The 15,618-nt window shown below is 33.8% G+C and overlaps 1 protein-coding gene across 2 annotated transcripts; it reads left to right on the plus strand.

The window, feature by feature from the left end:
- The first annotated feature begins 6,907 nt into the window (after positions 1 to 6,907).
- LOC137737089 (serine/threonine-protein kinase 52-like) lies at positions 6,908 to 13,342 on the plus strand. 2 transcript variants are annotated; one of them, XR_011068816.1, is made up of 7 exons: positions 6,908 to 8,285; positions 9,455 to 9,576; positions 9,816 to 10,024; positions 10,114 to 10,288; positions 12,176 to 12,310; positions 12,511 to 12,801; positions 12,910 to 13,342. XR_011068816.1 is itself a non-coding variant. In XM_068476453.1 (6 exons), exons 1-6 carry the CDS (start codon positions 7,913 to 7,915, stop codon positions 12,715 to 12,717), a joined length of 1,221 nt encoding a protein of 406 aa, XP_068332554.1. In that variant the 5' UTR covers positions 6,908 to 7,912; the 3' UTR covers positions 12,718 to 12,913. The 2 variants fall into 2 exon arrangements, 1 of the variants encoding a protein (XP_068332554.1); XM_068476453.1 differs by having other exon boundaries at positions 12,511 to 12,913.
- The last annotated feature ends 2,276 nt before the right edge of the window (positions 13,343 to 15,618 follow it).

A 15,618-nucleotide genomic window follows, 5' to 3' on the forward strand; every position in this document is an offset into this window, starting at 1 on the left:
CCTTCTTGTTCGAATAATAAAAAAAGTCCCATAAGAAGTATGTAATAGTTGTATATAAATTGTTAGCTTTGTTATTCAATAAATTATAAGAAAAACTAATAAAAATGACTTGAAAATTTTGAGTTTTAAAGATAAAGACAAAATAAAAGGTAAAGTGAATAGTACTAGAATTAACTTTTTAATTAAAATAAACAGTATCGAAAACTTTTTGTTAAAATTCCCTAAATTATATGCCCCATTATACATGTTATTAAAAGTAAAAGTAAATGTAAGCAGTCGTGGATTCTCTTGGCAGAATTGAGTCTTCCTCATTAAATCACTGGGTCAATTCCTTAAATCATTCTTCTCCTTTTTCAGTGTAATTTGAGACAGTAATATTGTTTCTAATAATAATAAAAAAAAGTAAAAGTGATTAGCCTATTGTGAGGTTAAACTTACTTTCTATTCTTAGTGTAAATAATATCGTTTGTCAAAAAAAAAAAAAGTATTTTTTTTCCTATGATTATTTTAATTAAATTTATTTAATTATTTCAGTGTTATGGGATAAATCAAGATTATATCGCAAACTTGCCGATTAATCTGAGAACTAATAATTTTATATACAACAATATTTCACCTTAAAAACTAAACATTAAAACATATCAAATTTGCTATTAACTAGTTTTGAACCTAAGATCTCTCAAATTACAAGTGAAGAAAAATATTACTATGTTAAAGCACTAGTGGCATAACTATAAGAATGTAAAATGATATATATTTTATTAGGTCACATTTAGATAACTAAACGTCTTTCGATTTTGCAAGATGATCTTTTAGTAATAACTTAAAAGATGCTTGGTTCAAGTTACTAAAAATATTATAGAGCGAGCTTAGACAAGTAGTTTCTGTATGTGAGGGATATTAGGTTTGGGATAATAAAAATTCATATTTCAATGTTTTGATCCAATAAATAATGTCACGTTGAAGTCTTTTTCAACATAACATTATGTTATTAAATCGGAATGATACTATACTCGAACTCTTAGTCTCACCCTCACTTGTATAGTGTATTGTTTTAGTTGTTAAATACGTACCCTCATACGTGCAACTAATTCATTAACAAAAAAAATACTACTCTTACCACATTTGGACTAATAGAGGCGGGGTGCACTTGTATTTGCAGGCCCTAACTGTATTAGAGGTGGTACAAATATGACATGAACATTGTGACAAGTGTAAATATTTGCGAACAATTTAAATTCATTTTTGTATGAGAATCCTTCACAGATCATAAATATCTGGAGAATGCGAAAGTAACGAAAAGTTTTATACATTTACACACAAAACTTCCCTTTACATGTCTTCTTGAAATTGCTCCAGATTTGGTTAACATAAAGATTAACAACTTTTTTATAATGCACCATGCATCGTTATAAAATCCATCCCACGATCTGGATTTTCAACATTCAACCTTCTCTCGTCGCAATGACAGGAAATATGAAGAACCCTAATAACATCAAGACCACATCCTACTACAATTTCTTGCCAACGAAAGCTGAAGAGGATGAGGCAAGGGCCAACAATATCGAGGATCAAGTAAGAAGAACTCGTGTGAAAATCAGAGAGCTTTCACCGCAGCCAATAATATTATAATCAAGCGATCCGCATAACCAAAGAACGCCATCACTAACAAATGACCTTCTTCCTTCTCAGAAGTTGAAGAGTATGAGCGTTGGTCTTTTCCATGTTCAGCTAGGTATTTTTAGTTTTATAGAATTTGAGTTTCATGGATATTGGAACGTTTTCTGTTATATGAATAAAAGCACTATTTTATGTTATGTGTTTATATGTAATTAATGAAACCAGGCAATAATTATCAATAAAAAGAAGAGAGTTATTATTGTCACTCTTAAAAAAAAAAGGGTAAATTATCAATTTAGTTTTTGAATAATCACTGAAGTGAAAATTAAGTCCATAAACTATTTTTTTTCTTCAGAAAAATCAGTCCTTCAATTATAAAGATCGGCCAATTACATCACTAATATTATATTCAATTTTCCATTAATTTGAGTCACATTACTTGCATGTGATACAAATTGGAAGGTAGATTGATAATTTTTATAAAGAAATAGTGTATGAAGTTAACTTTGGAGGGTAAATTAAATGTTAGATTCGCAACATATATGAAATGTTATGGGTTTATATGCAAGAAAATGACGGTACACTTTAAAGTTTATCAAGTGGCTTCAATTGGCTAAATTAGCACTTCACCCTATAGAAAATTATCATATATGCTTATTACTTAATGTGAGGAGTGCTAGTTGACATCATAATTTCTTAGTATTCGAATCTCTTCGAATTCTTAATAAGAGGAGTGCAATTTCACTATTTTGAGTTGCCATAACACCACCCAAAAAGAATTATCTTATATACAGTAATTAGATAAATTTTTGGGAGAAATTGTTTGTATGATGGTGTGTTCTTTTTCTTTCCTCATTCCTGGAAGATGTTTGACGAGTTACTTGTAACTTAATTGGTCACGGATATCAAATTATCAGCAGGCAAGGGCCAACAATAGCGAACATGTTTTGATCCAATATACAAAGTCATGTTGAAGTGTCTTTCAACATGACATTGTACTATAAATTGAGATGTTATTATAGCAGTGGATTCGTTCTATATTGGCAGCATTCCTTGAGCCCAACGAAAGCCATCCGAACTGTTAGTCTCATCCTCACTTGTACAGTGTATTGTTTTTATTGTTAAATATGTACCAAGTAATGCTATTTTTACCATCTAAATATTCAATTCCGTCACTTAGTACTTTGATCTAGTGACATTCCTCCTCACTTGTAAGTGATAGTTCTTAAGTTTGATTTTCGCCAATTACGAATTTGAACCATATTATTGCTAGTTCATTATGAGGTTAAGCTCAACCCTCACTCTTAATGTAGCACCTGAGACCAATAGTCACATTAATTTAATTTGTCTTAATAGTTTTTTTTTTTGGAAGATGATGAAACCTTATTGTTCACGTTTACTATCCTTGCTATTGCCACCTTTTCCCTCTCCTCTCTCCACCGTCATCTTGCTCTTCCGGCAACTGATGGTGCATTATTCTTTTTTGTCTCTAAATTCAAGTTTTCAATTGCAAAGCGTTTAATTACGCCTTCTAGCCAAAGTTTGGATTTCTTTGCGTTTTTAATCTCATCGGCATTGAAGATACATATATAGGAAAAAAATATGAGAAGTGTTATTGGTACTCCAAAAATCTCATTATACACTCCTCGCAAGTGTATTTTTCTTTCTAAATATATAAAGTTTGAAGTGTAGAATGTGAAATTTGGAGTGCCAATAACAATTCCCAAAAATATTGTATACAACATTTCTCTTCTACTTCTGGAATTTTACTAAAGGAAGAAGATTGATTACAAATACCAATCATAGACAACAACTCTTTTTTTCAATCCTTCGTGGAATTGTAGTTTGTAACATTTTCTAATCCTCAAGGAATTAATTTTTTATAATTCTCAAGGAATGAAAATTTTCCTGACATATTGCAAAAGCTTTTGGCTTGGACTTTCAGCTATCATATGTTTGATCGCCAAAAACCATATCAGGTGGAGTCTGCGACCACGATGACAAGGAAGGATTAAAATTATTGAGATTTAAGCATAAAAGGAAAAAAAAAAAAAAAAAGATGTATTAGAACTCGTGTAGTCCTCTCGAAATTGTAGCCGCCTTTGTAATTTGGTTTTTTTCTTTTTTTTCATTAATAAAATAATGTTCAGTGTATTTTTCATTTGTTCGTCCATTTTGAGTACTCTAATTTTCAACTAAGAGGACACGCATTTAACACAACAAACTCTCTCAAAGATACATGCTATCAAACTTTCTCAACATCTTCCTTTGTAATATCGAACTATTTTGTTGAGAATATCAATCTCATATCGAGGAAACGAATGACCTTGCATGTACTTATAATCAATTGAACTACTTCTATCAATTGATTTTACCTTGGAATCCCAACTTTCTTCACATCCATATTACCTTCAACTGAATTTCAAAAATTATTATGCGGTGCAAATCTTGAAGATTATTGATTCTGATGGACTTTTGCTTGCTCCAATATTCATATTGGCGCGATATCCTATGGTCGAATTCTCCTTTTTAAGGAGGGTAGAATCGTCATTATAGTTTGATATTTCGTTGATAACATCTTACTTAGCAAGACCATCCCTAACTCTAAGTGGGAGATGTTATTATTTGGCAGAATCATCATTTAGGGGCAAACATAACCACTATTAAGATAATCAATTGACATTAAAAACTGAACTAGAAGCCCAAAATACAAGTTATTTGAGTCCAAAAAGGCCCATATGAGAGGCCTAACAAAAGTGGTCGAGTATCCTATGATATGTGGAGTATTAGGTATTTTTATCCTTTATTTTGGGGAAAATTTGAAATAGGTCTAATTTTTAGTATTTTTTACTTTTGAAATAAGTCTAATTTTTAGTTACTTTAGACCCATATCAAAACCCCCCCCCCCCCCTTTTTTTTTTATCATCACCGAGGGAGGAAGTTTTTATTTTAGGAACTAATGAAAAAAAGTTTGAAAGTTTTGAGTTTTAATCAAAATGACAAAAATGTGTTGTAAGTGAATAGTATCAGAAGTTATTTTTTTAGAGTAAAAATGTCATTTTCGTTAAAAGTGAATTGGGAGTGTTTCGTTAAATTTTTATTTTATTTTTAATAACCGATATTATATACATTAAGAGATGGACTAAGCTTCATAATAAACGAGCAATAATGTGGTTCAAGTTCGTCTTTGACGAGAATCGAATGTAAGATCTCTTAGTTACCAGTGAAGGAGAATGTCACTAAACCGTACCATAGTACTAAGTGGCAACTAAGGGAGGACGGTTGAGATATCTAAACAATTATGTTTATTTAAAAATATTTACGTTTATATACTTGCGGTCCAATGAGTCATTGCTATATTAAGCGTAGTATTGGTCTGATGCGCAGTTTTCTTATTGTGTTCCGAGTCTTCTGACTTCTGTTTGTGCTTCCCAAGTCCTCAATGTATTCCTTTAGGCTATTTTTACTTGGGGTGAATCCAATTAGGAAAAAAGAAATTTGCACAAATATTACTTGACTTCTGTGTGTGCTTTTATCATAAGTTTCCAGATTTCTGTTAAGATAAAATAATGAACTAATTAACCTAATATGCATATATCAGCTATAAAAAAAATTCAAGACGGGTCCACGATCATTCTGATCCAAAAGTGGCATTGTCACTGCTTGTATTAGAAAGACTGTACAAATGTAGTATGAAAAATGTGTTAAGAGTAAATATATGTCAGTAATTTAGATTTGATTTTGTACGAGAATCTATCATAGATCATAAATATCTGTGAATTAAGAAAGTTACGAAAAAAGTTTCATACTTCTACACATAAAACTTCCCTTTACATGTCTTCTTAAATTGCTCCAGATTTGGTTAACATAAAGATCAACAACTTTCTTATAATGCACCATGCACGTATCATTATAAAATCCAGACCACAATCTGAATTTTCAACATTCAACCTTCTCTCATCGCAATGACAGGAAAAAAGAAGTCTTCAAATCTCAATGCTAATAACATCAAGACCACATCCTACCACAATTTCATGCCAACGAAAACCGAAGAGGATGAGGCAAGGGCCAACAATCGCGAGCATCAAGTAAGAAGAACTCGTGTCCAGATCAGAGAGCTTTCACCGCAGCCAATAATAATAGAATCAAGCGATCCGCAAAATCTAAGAATGCCATCACAAACAAAGGATTTTCTTCCTTCTTAGAAGTTGAAGAGTATGAGTGTTGGTCTTTTCCCTGTTCAGCTAGTGGAGTTGGAATTTTATTTTTACTTTTATATAATTTGAGAGTTTCATGGATATTGGAATGTTTTTTAGTTTTTGAATAAAATTACTGTTTTATGTTATGTGTTTATTTAATAATGAAACTTGATAAGAATTATCAATAAAAAAAGAAGTGATTTTTTATTGACACTTTACTTATAAATAAACACATAACTTTTTTTGGAAGTTGATGAAACCTTATTGCTCATCGGCATTGAAGATACATACATAGAAAAAAAAATACGGAAAGTGTTATTGGCACTCCAAAAATCTCATTTTACACTCCTCACAAGTGTATTTTTCTTTCTAAATATATAAATTTTGGAGTGTAGAATGTGAAATTTGGAGTGCCAATAACAATTTCTAAAAATATTGTATACAACATTTCTCTTCTACTTCTGGAATTTTACTAAAGGAAGAAGATTGATTACAAATACCAATCATAGACAACAACTCTTTTTTTCAATCCTTCGTGGAATTGTAGTTTGTAACATTTTCTAATCCTCAAGGAATGAAAATTTTCCTGACATATTGCAAAAGCTTTTGGCTTGGACTTTCAGCTATCATATGTTTGATCGCCAAAAACCATATCGGGTGGAGTCTGCGACCACGATGACAAGGAAGGATTAAAATTATTGAGATTTAAGCATAAAAGGAAAAAAAAAAAAATTACAACTGCATTGTACACCTAAGTTGCCACATATGATGACACTTTAAATGTGATATAATAAGATGGTAAAAATAATAATATTATATGTAACTCATTTTATTTTTATTTAACAAACATTTTGCACGAAATAATTAAAATTATTAATATGAACAAACTTATGAATCAATCCTATCAAATTTAAATCTCAAAAACTAAATTGAGAAGTTACGATAATCATAAGATTTATTTGGACCGAAAAAGTCGGAATTTTTCTGTTTTGATTTGTTATCTTGTTGTTGCCACCTTTCCAGTATCCGTATATGTACCTCTTACATTTTCTTTTCCTTAAATTTTGAAACAGTCCCTCCCTCCTCCAAAGCCGTAGATTAGGCAAACCCGCGCATCTCTCTCGCTTCTCCCCCTTTCTCTCTCTCTCTCTCTCTAAAATTCTCTCCACTCGCTTCTGCCTTCTGGGCTGTGGCTGCCTGTTCTAGTTTTTGGTTAATCCTCTCCGAAATATCATCTGCAAAGGAAAAACCAAACAAAAACAATAGAACAACCCATTAGCCCCAAACCTCCCAAAACACTCCAAAAACGTTGTCTTTCTGTATTGTTAAATTTCTGATCCTTTTACTTTTTTTTTCTCCAACGAACGACTTTGTCTTTCTTCGATTCTCTAGTGTGTTCAAGGTCAACCTTTTCATCTGTCTCTATAAATTATTCATCTTTTGGGGTCGATTGGGACTTTTTGCATGCGTGAAATTCTTCTGGTGCTTGTCCGTGGGTTTGATTTGTACCTGAAGACTTTGTTTGTTTGAATTTTTTCTATCCAGCTGTGGAAATTGAGTCGTTTTCTTAGAGTTTATTGCCATTCTTTTGTTTGATTAATTTTTTGGAAAAAAAAAAAAAAAAGAGTGTTTGGTGACGAGGTACTTCGGATTTTGAAGATTGTTTTGTTTGTTTTAATTTATGTGGAATATAAAAGAAAGGGAGCTGGTGTTGATTTTTCTCATTGGTGCATAGTTACCAACATTGGAGGCAATTGGGTTGTTGTGATTGAGTTTCAACTGGATCAGATATTTCTATTTCGTTTGTTGAATTTAAGGATATCTGTGCCGGGGAAATCGATTTGTTAACCCGAGAAGGCTTTTTGAATTTATCTGTTTTGAGCATTTGTCATTGATGGGATTCATCCAAATCTGGCAAACAAGATGACGGCGAAAAATTTTAAGCTTTGTTGATCATGTCTCTCTAAGACAGCAGTTTAACACAGATTTGTTTCCGGGATTTGCTTGTTTTCTTTTTATTGTTTTTGGTTGTTTCGATTACCGTTTGGCAGTTGGTGTTCCGTGTTTTGGTTGTTCTGCATTGATTGTTAGTAATGGATTCAAGGACAAGTGAGAATGTTGAAGTTGCAGATGTACCAAACATGGTGGATCACCAGAAAGGTAATATGAATTCAAAACTTAGGAGTGCAGGGAGTATGAGTTTCAAAGAGGTGGAACCAAAAATTAATGGTACAGGAAGTATTAGTAGCAAAGAGATGATCTTCCGAGCAGATAAAATTGATTTGAAGAACTTAGATATACAGCTTGAGAAACATTTGAGCCGGGTTTGGTCTAGAAACATTGAGAGTACCAGGCCTAAGGAAGAATGGGAGATTGATTTAGCTAAATTGGAAATAAGATATATTGTAGCTCGAGGGACCTATGGTACCGTATTCAGGGGCACCTATGATGATCAAGATGTTGCAGGTTATCACTAATAATCCATTTCCATTGTAATTTTGATTTGTTCGGTCTCGTAGGATATTGTATTTTGATTTTGATTGCAATTGAGTTGCCAACTTCTTGTTGAATGCATATTCTCTATGTATCTTGGATGTTAATTTGGGATCTCGTCACTAGTTTCATTTTGGATTCGAATATAACGATAATGATGTAATATTAGCATTTGAATAATGGTGTGTTATGTTAAAGCACTAATTTGGAATATATCTCGTTTTTCGGCATAACTGATTGCATGTTCCATGTTCACATTTGAGGCGTGATATATAAGTGTTATATATTATTCATGGTATCTCGTAGATATTCACCTTATCTGTTCTTGACGTAGTGATGTACTAGAAGGTTGTGATTGACGACCATTCATAATTCTGATATGACTGCAGCAACTCTCAAATATTATGAATTGAATTTACAGTTTTTGGCTTCTGTTACTGAAAGTACCATTGTATGTATAGTTAATTCTTTACTGATGTTTATCGGATTTTCTTTCTAGATGTGAATATGTGCATAAATCGTGTTGTTTCACTCTGTTTCCACTAAATATTTATCAGTCATATAAGTAGGTGTTGAACCTCATATCTGTTATCTTGGATGATTCCGACAATGTAAACTTAGGGGTACAACTTCGTATTTGAATGATCTCAACTGGTAATAGTTTATAATGAATGTGTTAATTAGTATAATGTTAGACAAGCCCTTGAATATAGTAGTTCAAAAGAAAAAGAAAACTTGTGGATGCCAGTAAATTAATAATGGATATATTATTTTGGTTATTTAAAAACGGGTAGGATGGAAGAGCTTAATTTGTGTAGAGCTAAATGTCATACTTTTGGGATTTTCTATTCTGGCATGAGAACTTTCTGTATAGTTCTAAAATCTGCAAAGTATTGTGTCTATGAACTATTGATATTGGGATTTGTTTGGTGTTGTCTTTATCTGGAATTCAGTGGAGTTTCAGTCATTTTTCATGGTGGTCTCCTAGCATTATGAATGAATATTGGCATTTTGACATTATAACAACATGCGATTTAAATTTGGACTAGTAAACTGATGGCAAATAAGAGCAACAAAATTATTTGCCTTTTTGTTTGCATGCATACCGAATTCTAATTGCAACCACATGCTATATATTATAGTGAAGCTGTTGGACTGGGGGGAGGATGGCTATGCCACAGGTGCTGAAACTGCTGCTCTGCGGGCATCATTTCAAAAAGAAGTTGCTGTCTGGCACAAGCTTGACCATCCTAATGTTACCAAAGTACAAACCCGCCTTTCTTTTTATCTTGTATCCAGTTTTGAAATCTGCATTTTAATATTAAAGAAATTGTCGGCTGTGGAGTGATTATTTTCATCTTGTGCTGGTGATCTTGATAGTTATTTTAGTAAATGATTCGGTAAAATAGTAGTGTCCTAGTTCCTTAATGTGGTTCTTTGTTTGTCATAATCCTTTGGGTTTTAACGATACTCCCCTCTCCTCCCTCCCTTCTTTTATCACAGTTCATTGGAGCTTCAATGGGAACTTCAGATCTTAAAATTCCTACAAAAGGCTCTTCAAGTGATGGTGTAGATTCACATCCTGCTAGAGCGTGTTGTGTTGTTGTGGAATATCTCGCTGGTGGGACACTAAAGCAATTCTTGATAAGAAACAGGCAAAAGAAACTTGCCTTTAAGGTTGTGATCCAACTTGCTTTGGACCTCTCTAGAGGGTGAGTTCGATTGTTCTCTACATTTCTGTGCTATATACTTTTCTAGTAAAATTCTTATTGATCTGGGTTTTTAACCATTCCCATTGCAGTCTTAGCTATCTGCATTCTCAAAAGATCGTACACCGTGATGTCAAAACAGAGAATATGCTACTTGATACTCGCATAAACCTTAAAATAGCTGATTTTGGTGTTGCTCGTGTTGAAGCTCAAAATCCAAGAGACATGACTGGTGAAACTGGTACCCTTGGATACATGGCTCCAGAGGTATTACTCCTAGTTAATATCTTCATATGTTTTTTTACTCTTAAAAGCTAACTCTTTGTTGTGCTCTATGAACTTGGAATATAAGAACAAAAAGAAAAGAGAAATACGACTAACCTCACTACAACACCAATAATTATGCTTCGTTTTTAAATGTATCTCTTTGTTTGCTAATGCACTTCAAAAATGGATGGAAATAACATGCGGCCTTCATGCATGAGCAAGCATGCGCTCTTCATGTGAGAAAAGCCTAAACCACCTGCCAAAACCTTACCCACATATTTTCTAAAGCGACCAAACTGCCATAAGCCTGTTGTGGGCAAATGCAAAGGTAACCAGGCTCAAGAAAATGGTATGGAGAAAAGCTCTGACATGGTCTTAACATCCGTATTGAAATGTTGGGGATTGCTTGTTGTAGCTCGTATTCACAGCGTTGAAGATAGTATTACAAGGCCACCTTCCTTTTACTTTTGCCCGGAGTAATCACCACTTATTTGTACTCACTCCTACTCCATCACACCTTATGACCCCTTACTCTTAACCCACCAAATTTGCAATTGAAGGCGATGAAGACGGAGACTCAAATGAGGATGTTTTTTTGAACATCCAAACTTGATTACAAAATCAGTCTTTCCCAATCACCTTCCTTGGCATTCTTGCAATGCCCAGGCATCAAGACTCAACAAGTAATACATTGAGGTCGAGTTTGATAACCTTTTATTGAGCACACTAGCAGCACCACTAAGCATTTAAGAACCAGTCATATGACCTTTTCTTGTTATTAAAGATAAGCTTGACTGATTATGTTGAAACAAGCTTTAGACGAAAGAGAAAGAAAGGGAAGGTGAGAGGGTTTAATTGAAGAGTTGTGGATCATAGGATCATAATTGTGGATCATACTGAAGTCTTTGTTGCTGATGGTACAGGTTGAGGAGTCCAGTTCCTTGCCTGGACCAATACTTGGCACATGAAGGGCCAACCTTTTAAGAAGGGTGTTAGAGAGTTGGATAGAGAGAGAATGCATTATGGCTATGATATCAAGAAAATGGGATGTGTGCTAGTTGAGGGGTATAATGCGAGTTTAGTAAAAAATGGTCTAACTATTAAGTGTAGAATTAGAAGTTATCATTTGAAACAAGCAAGGTTCTAAAAGGCGTCAGTCGGGCGGCGGACATGACCTAGCGCCTAGGCATTTTTTTAATTTTAATTAAATTTATCATATAACATATAAATAAATGTCTACTTCTACTTTAAAAAAAATACATAGTTGTATTAGGATACATAAATTTTGTATTGGGATACATAAATTATGAAATAGAATGACATATAGATTATAAAGTATTAGAACATATTGAAAACATGGGGAACAAACATATAATGAGTGTTCATCTAAGTGTTCAGCAAGTCTCTTACAATTCATTGAAAAAATAAAATGCAAAATGAAAGTTAACTATTTTTTGTCTAAGTGAGAGTCGCGCCCTATGCAGGTTTAGGTAGGCTAGGAGGGCGCTGGGAGGGTCTAGGTGCTTTTTCTTAATTTTCAAACGCCTATAGATTAATAGGGACGGTGGCCAGCCAATGCTAGGCATACATTTTTAGAACAGTGAGAATGAGCCTAAAGTTTATGGGGCTTAATTGCATTGTGTTCCTCCTTGATGAGGTGAAACTATCATTTGTGCTCTTAGTTGCTAAGAATATGTACATAATTTTTTTCCCTTTTTTATGTTGGACTTGAAATGAATGTCAATGAACAAAAATGAACTTATAATATTCTTTCCTCGCTTTACATTCTCATTGCATATCTGAACACGCAATTCAGTATAGTAGCTCATGTGGTAGCATGTAGGGTTTTCAGTGGTAAATCATTAAGCTGACAAGATATTTATGTAGGTTCTGGATGGCAAGCCTTATAATAGAAGATGTGATGTCTATAGCTTTGGCATATGCTTATGGGAAATTTATTGCTGCGACATGCCCTACCCAGATCTTAGCTTTGCTGATGTATCATCTGCAGTTGTTCGGCAGGTCAGTTTGTTCTCTAATAGATATAACTCTTTTACCTCATGTAAATACAAGGACATAGAGTTTGCTTTTCTGTTTGTTGTTTTAGTCTGAATGAACTTTGGTTGTCTTGGTAAAGATTTTAATTTTTGTGTCATGTTGATGATTTGACATCTACTTTTTATGGGCGTTTTATCGTGCATATTTTTTGGTTTTGTTATCAGAACCTACGACCAGAAATCCCCAAATGCTGTCCAAGTTCTTTGGCAAACATCATGCGCAAGTGCTGGGATGGAAATGCAGATAAACGTCCTGAAATGGGTGAGGTGGTGAAAATGTTGGAAGTAATTGATACAAGCAAAGGAGGCGGAATGATACCTGAAGACCGTTCTCCGGGCTGTTTCTGTTTTGCTCCCACTCGCGGGCCATGAGCTTATTACCCCTTATTTGTACCAGCCACCAAAGGAAATTGATTGGGCTGTTTTCTTGCCATAAAGATGATAAAAAGAAGGATGGTAATGTTTTCTCGGATATGCAGTTGCAGATTTTCCTATTAGCGTTGCAAACTTGTTTCTTTATTGAATGAACAAGGTTTATGAACTTTTCATCAATCTCTATTCCAGCTTGTGTTTGTGATGTGGTTCTGTTTTGATATTGGGACGTGCCATATCAAATGGTCCAAGGTGGTTACTGTTGAGAGCTTAAGGTGTTCGTGCATTTGAGAATAAATTGATCGAACTTGGGATCGAACGCGTGCTGTACAAGAAAAAAAAAAAAAGCCGAGGTAATCGTTGCTTAGGAACTAACCAGGATTGACTGGACGGATTATGGAGCTCCTCAAAAGCAAGTTGAACAGTTTATTAAAATGTATTTCGGGTTGGTTTTAAAGGAACTTAAAAAAGTGAGGAAATTTGAAAGATTTCGTTATGTATTTTAATTATTCATAAATTTCACTTTTCCTATTGAGATCTTGCGAGATTTCACTCAAAACTTACATATAATGTATGTGAATCATTGAAAACTTCATCAAACCTCATAGATTTATAAATCTATTAATCTTCAAAATCTCAAGTAAGTGCATTCTGTTTGTTGATTTACTCCTTAGTTGATTTTATTTTGGTCAAATACTTTCATAATTGATTGATAAGGAAGATATGTAGAGAATTTCGAAAACTAACCGTTTTATTTATGCAATTAAGACTTTTGGTCTTGTTTTCAAATTTTAAAGTAAGGTGGTTTGTAGCTCAATTAAAAGTATTTTCACGCTTTGACTCGCGAATAAAGACTATTCATCAATTTTCATCTAGTGTTTTTGACGAAAATGCCCTTATTTTCTTCTTCATATCCCGTTCTTTTTTCTGCTTGGAACAATTAAATTACCAAACTACCCATATTGTCCACGTGTTGACCATCATGGATGGCTCTACTTCGAGTACAAACTCCCCAATTCTGCTTTCATTTCAACCTCCTCATCTTCCCTCTCTCAGAAACCTCGACTTCTCCCTCCTCCTCTTTCCCGTCCAAATCCTCCTTCAAAATCAATCCCTAAACACTATACCTCCTTTGCCACCGGCACCTTCGACGACGGCACTGGCAATCAATTCTTCTCCTTTTCCTACTAGACATAGATATGGTTCGTATGCAAGTAATTTTTTGTGAATTTCTTAACCATTGTCCTAGTTTTTTTGCAAATTTTAAATACTCTGAATTGCTAAGGGCTTGTTTGGTATCTTATTTAATTTTTTTTTATAATTTCTCAAAACATTTCTTCAGAATTTTTTTTGAAAACAATTTTCTTTAAGACTCAAAAACTTGTTTGGTTTGCAATTTAAAAATTCTAAATTTTACAACTTAAACTGGACAAAGAGATCCAAAAAGAGGGGGTCTGAGAGAAAAAGAGGATAGAGGAGGAAAGAAAGTAAGAGATAATTGGAGGAAAGAGAAATAAGTAAGAGGATTGGAGGAGATAGAAAGGAAGAGGAGCCAAAAAAAGAACCGAGACAATTAAGAGAGCGGATTGGAGGAGAGACAAAAAAGGTTAAAAAAAAGAAAGAGAAAGGTGAGAGAGAGAATAAAGGAGACAAAGATTTGGAGTGAGAGAGGAGGAGGGGGAGAAAAGAAAGGAGTGAGTTTAAGTTTAAAAACTCTAAAAACTTACTTTTTTTGTTTTTAGAGAATAGACTATATTTTTGAATTAGTCTTGAGTTCAGTTTTTGAAAATAGTCTTACCAAACAAGTTTTTAAGGCCTATAACTTCAAAATTATTTTTGAGACCTTGGTTGCATGACATTTTGAGGTATATAATTTGCTTTACTATTGTTTTAGTTTCTTCAGTTAGATGGTTAATTTACACCAATGCTTTTGTTTCTGAGGGTGCAGTGTGCAGTGGGCACTACATGTCGTTTTGAGACCTTTTGCATTATGAGAAAGAGAAAGAGGCAGTGTTTTTGTTGCTTTACTTTTGTTTTAGTCAGTAGGTTCAGAAGGACGACGTAGGAATACAGCATACACACTCAAAACATGTGTATCTATCTTTTTTCTTTCTCAATTCTACCAAAATATCGTTAAAAGCGTAGATACATAAACAGTCCAAAAAATGTATGTACCAAGAGAAGAAATGTTGGATTGTCTGCAAAGCATTGGACCAAAGAGAGGAATATAATGTGTAAATACGCTTGGCTATTCAAATACGAACTTTTTTACTTGATTGCTAGAATGGGATTTACAATTAACATTAACCGAGTGTTGACCGGATGGCCTATGCAGGTTCAGTTAGACTTCACTCCCTTTCGTGAGTAACAGTCTAACCAAGTGCATAGGCGTGGGATGGGAGCTCAGCTTTCTCTATGGAATCATCGCTGCCACCCAACAAATGTAAGTGCTGAGCTTCCGATTACTGTTATTGGAGGGAGGTAAAGCTGCTATTTTTCTCTGCAAAGTGTTGTATTTTTTATTTGGGGTTCCATTGTTTTGTGTTTTTTTTTCTCTCTGTTGGGAATATTGGTATTATTGCTAGTTGTTGAATTGGAGTATTGGTAGCTTGAATTTTGCTTCAAATTGTAGTAATTGTCGTTCAAGTTTACATTTTCGTGTGAAATTGGAGAGAGTTTCGATTTTGGACGAGAGTTTAGAATATTTATGAGTGGGTTGTGTTGTGGGGTCTCCATGCTAGCAACTTATCCTACTCTACACTTTCAAAAATTGCAGGGTGGATTCTCTACTCTTGATTTCAAAGCCACAACAGTAGAAAGTATCTAGGAACACAGAAGAAATTTATCCTCTCAAACACAAAGTAAATTGGCAAGCTACACGGCAAGCAAATTACCATAAAA

The sequence above is a fragment of the Pyrus communis genome, chromosome 6 (assembly GCF_963583255.1).
Source record: "Pyrus communis chromosome 6, drPyrComm1.1, whole genome shotgun sequence".
NCBI lineage: Eukaryota > Viridiplantae > Streptophyta > Magnoliopsida > Rosales > Rosaceae > Pyrus > Pyrus communis.

What these genes read in the sequence shown, in the direction of transcription:
- LOC137737089 (XM_068476453.1), top strand. Translation starts at nt 7,913, where the DNA reads ATGGATTCAAGGACAAGTGAGAATGTTGAAGTTGCAGATGTACCAAAC. An exon ending in TGATGATCAAGATGTTGCAG is followed by an intron (nt 8,286 to 9,454) that starts GTTATCACTAAT and finishes TATATATTATAG; the next exon opens with TGAAGCTGTTGGACTGGGGG. An exon ending in TTGGATACATGGCTCCAGAG is followed by an intron (nt 10,289 to 12,175) that starts GTATTACTCCTA and finishes ATATTTATGTAG; the next exon opens with GTTCTGGATGGCAAGCCTTA.